General features: G+C 37.6%; 1 protein-coding gene across 1 annotated transcript; it reads left to right on the top strand.

Moving 5' to 3' along the window:
* Window positions 1–303: 303 nt before the first annotated feature.
* LOC137731064 (uncharacterized) lies at window positions 304–3,585 on the top strand. Its single transcript, XM_068470134.2, has 6 exons — window positions 304–477; window positions 674–984; window positions 1,235–1,414; window positions 1,932–2,058; window positions 2,166–2,279; window positions 3,172–3,585. The coding sequence occupies exons 2-6, from the start codon at window positions 760–762 to the stop codon at window positions 3,285–3,287; spliced, it is 762 nt and encodes a 253-aa protein (XP_068326235.1). The 5' UTR covers window positions 304–477; window positions 674–759; the 3' UTR covers window positions 3,288–3,585.
* Window positions 3,586–4,597: the final 1,012 nt, after the last annotated feature.

The following is a 4,597-nucleotide window of genomic DNA, read 5'->3' as shown; positions in this document are numbered from 1 at the left end:
ATTGATTGGTGACTCAAATTCGCCCAACTCGACAGTATATTCCTTAGTGTAGATATATTTGAGCACAAATTTGTCATTGGCGAGAATCGAATATAACACCTCCCAACTACAAGTGAAAAGGAGTACTACTAAACCGTAATGCTAAGTGACCCGAGGTTTCTCTTTAGATTAATTCCTTGATTCTGCTAAAAAAAAAAAATCCAAAAAATTAATACCATTCTAATCATATTGGTTGAAAAATAAATTAAAATAAAAAGAAGAAAAAAAACATTCTTTTCAGGTTACAAAATTGGGTAATTAAGTGCATAACGAACCGGGATGATGGACGTTGATATTGGTACGCTACCAGTACACTCCAGAAACACGCAGCACAAGTGGAGTGTTCTCATTTTATCACTACCTTCCTTCGTCGCTCGCTCGCTGCTCTTCGAAACCCTTATCTCACGCGAGATCTCACGGACCTCTCGCCATCCATGGGTACGCAACTCTAAACCCTAATCCCCTAATCTGATCACCTGTTTGTAGAAATCTCGCTTTCTTAATTTCTCGAATTTTCGTCTCCTTTCTCTTTAATTTTTAAGTTTTGGAGATCGTTTTTGTTCCGCGATTAAGCTCCGGTAGATCCAGGCGAATATTTGGCGATTTTATCTGAATTTTTTTTCTTGTATTCTAGTTCATATGTAAAATTTCAGTTTCTAGAAGAAAACGCAATCGCCGGCGACACGGTCAATATCCCTAAAACCTTCTTCACCGACAGAGATGCTGATAAAGGAAGAAGAAGGAGAGAATGAATGCCATAGCGATATGAATCCCCCAAATCCCCCCTCCTCCTCTGCCACCGCCACCAACAGAGATGCCTCCGATGGCTTTGAAACTGCCAGCGACGGCGAACTCAACGACGACGAAATCCCTCAACAACTCCATCTCCAAGACGAACAACAGGAAACTCCCTCTCCGAACGATGACGACGTTGAATCGAAGCAGGTAACTCTCAGTCGAAGCGACTGTTCATCTTCTTCTGGTAAATTCCATTGGTAATCGATATTGTAGATGATTCAATTACTTATTGATACTTGAAGAGGTCAATTTTGTTCTGAAATCTGAAAATCCAATTTGGTCATTGTCTCTTAGTTATATGTATATCTGATCGGGGAATTGATTTTATTGCCTACGACTCCTATGTTTGTGTTGAAATACATTTTTTTTCAATTTGTTGGTTTTGCATCGGAAGCAGAAAGCGTTTGAAGAAGCAAGTGATGTGAAAATTGAAGGAAATAGACTTTTTGGCAGTGGGCAATACCAGGAGGCACTAACACAGTATGAGCTTGCTTTACACCTTGCACCTGATATGCCACTGTCTGTCGAATTACGTTCCATTTGTCATTTAAACAGTGCAGTATGCTTCTCGAAATTGGTACGTTATGTGGGTTCACATCTTTGGAAACTCTTCTGGACTCTGATTCCCCTTTGATTCTCACATGTTAGACAATCTATGATTCCAAATTTCTAAATATGTAGCAAGATGTATTGGTATACATGGATGAAATTAGTTGAGGCTCTTAATATTCGTAATAACTGATCAAAGTTTATAAGTGATGCTTTAAGGTTCTTAATATTTGGACTTAAGATTTATTGTGAAAGACAACGAATAATTCAAGTTTATATTAGATGGCATTGTTTGTCAAAATTTCTGATCAAAGTTTTCCTGGTATTTTTAAGCCGTGGTTGGAATTTAGTGCGAGTGCTATTTGTTCGAATAAGCAGTTTTCACTTTCCTCACAAAAAACTAAAAGGCTGTTTTCACTTTTAGTCTTTCCATTATCTTCCCTTTTCTTATTATGTGTTTTGAAAAGGTGTCGTATTCTTTTCATTAGAATTGTACACAAATGATACGTTATGGTGCATAATTATTACACTTTTAATCTTCACAGGAAAAGTATGAGGACGCAATCAAGGAATGCACAAAAGCGCTTGAACTCAATCCTTCATATATGAAAGCTCTGCTTAGAAGAGCAGAAACTCATGAAAAGCTCGAGCATTTTGAAGAGGCTATTGTTGGTAAGTTCGAATTTAATACCAAAATTTAACCACTAGAAACAACTTGTCTTCTCATTAGGTGGATTAATACTAATTTGTATTGCTCAATTCTTGTTTATACACTACAGATATGAAAAGCGTCTTGGAACTGGATCCTTCAAATGACCAAGCCAAAATGGCCATTCGCCGTTTGGGGCCACTTGCTGAAGAAAAGAGAGAAAAGATGAAAGAGGAGATGATAGGTCAGTTTCTCTCTGTTTTTTGGTATATAAGTGGCTGGTGGGTTGATTTAATTATTTCCTTGTGCATATTGTTAACCGCTCCATGTTTCGTGGTTTTAATTTCTCTTTCTTGCCCACTCAATCAAATTATTCCCAAAAGCTATCTGTACCATAATTATATAATTTTCCAGTAAAGTACAGAAAAGAATCCCAACCCATCCCATAGACAGACCATTCTGCAAGCCTTCGCATTAAACATGACTTATTCTTTATCTTGAGAAACAAAGACCAATGGATAGGCAAATTGGACTGTATTGCAGGGAAATAAGCAATGTGGTTTGCAAAGTCAAATAATTACATGCTGAATGGCGAAAGTAACTATTTTGTCTGATTTTGTGAAACAGTGGAAAAACTAAGTGTGGAAAGGAGGAAGTACTAATATGCATCATACTAATCAATTCCTTGATGACATATGATCTTTGCTTATGACTCGCTAGCTTTTCATCGAAACTTGTCCATGATTTCCATAGGAGTTGCTGTGGCAGTTTAGGGAGTGGTCGGGCAATATTTTATTCTTCTTGATGCTGTCAACTAAATGAATATTTAACACATTGGTTCTCCTTTAGAAAGTGATTATGTTATTAAAGATGTTTGTTTCAATTCTTCTGTCTCATGACTCTGGTGGTTATTCGCATATTCAGCGGTGCTTTCTGGTGGCATCAGACATCATGTCCAAAATTGCTATGCCTGCGGGTGATATATTTATGCGGCATAATTCATTTTGAAGTCAGCCTAGGCTGTTAGTGGGCTGACATGTCGTTCTCTGTAATCTACATTTCTGTACTTCCACTTGCTAACATTAAATTTTCTCATAAGAAGGAAGACTGAGGGTTTAAAACTGTTGTGTGGGCAGGGAAGCTGAAAGAAATGGGCAACTCGCTTTTGGGCCGTTTTGGAATGAGCGTCGACAACTTTAAAGCAGTCAAAGATCCAAACACTGGCTCATATTCTCTTTCATTCCAACGCTAGTACAGTTGTGTCCATATCCTATAACAATGAGGGAGGAATGGCTGTGTAGGCAGGATTGTTATTTACAAGTAAATGCTGAGCTGAGAAAATCATTTGTGGCTGGTAGTGATTGCTTTCGTGAATTTTAAGCCCGTATGGTTTCTATATATGGATGAAATCGGCACCATTGCAGTTTGTTTATGATCTTCTTTACATTTATTACCATGTAAATGAGACTTGGAATGAGATTCGTTTCAAACAATGTGGGTTCTGGGTTGATAGTGATTGATATATAAATCCTACAATCGTAATTGGGTTACTAGTTGTCCGGTATGTTTTGCTGTAATTTTAAACTCAGAATTGCAAAGGTGATTCCTGGTTGCTCCAGTACTACCCTCTTTTCTTCTTTGTAGGGTTTTGTCCTTGGCGGTGAACAATAGTCACTTGTGGTGATAGTTGTATCGCCGGATGCTGAGTTCAAGCCCAGAGTACGCCAGTTGGTTCCAGTCTTGCACATCGGTGAGCAGGAGCGTTTTGACACACTTGTAACATGTTGCGTGCCCGCATGCTGAAAAATTACCAAAGAATAAACTTTGGTAACTGCCGGTGCCTGCTGCCATTCCCGTCCCGTCCACGAGGATATGCATATAATTCTCCAGTCCCCAACGAATAAACTCCAACGCAGAACTTTATTTGAAGAAGAAAGTGAAGCAAAATTTGTTTCAAATTAAAGAAAAAGAAAATACATAATGATCTTTTGAACTTTTTATGTGGTGGTATTTATAATATATATAGAGTACCTTGAGGACCAAGAAACACCTTCATTAGACAGCACAAACTCGTTCTTGTATAAAGAATTCAAACAGTTTGATTCAAAAGTGATTGAAATGAAAGAAGCCATTGTCATACAAACCCAACGCATATCATAGCAGAGGGTTTGATTGCCTGCCAGAGAACGGCAGTGGTCAGAGAGAATGGCAGGATGTGGACTCGAAAATTGTAAGGATACAAACCAACGCGTGAATCATACTTGCACCACATACATATATGGAGGTGGCATCCACCTCTTAAAAATTAACTCCCTCCACTTCGTTCTTTTTCTTATTGAATTTTTTATATCATTTCACAAAACTTGGCTCCAAAATTACACTTTCGGAAATTTCAGATTGTTAATTTAAACATATACACCCCCTTAAGGTCTTTTCGTATTTTCATATAACTTCCTTATGTTTTACAAAGCTTTCACGTAACTTTGTTACAACAACACAAAAAATATAATCAATTTCAAGGGATTTCATGGTAATTATTTACAAAAAATTTATACTTTTTGG

This window comes from Pyrus communis, chromosome 16 (genome assembly GCF_041283825.1).
Source record: "Pyrus communis isolate YQ-2024b chromosome 16, ASM4128382v1, whole genome shotgun sequence".
In the NCBI taxonomy this organism is placed as follows: Eukaryota; Viridiplantae; Streptophyta; class Magnoliopsida; order Rosales; family Rosaceae; genus Pyrus; species Pyrus communis.
Note: the sequence above shows the minus strand (reverse complement) of the source record. Positions and strands in the feature narration are given on the sequence as shown.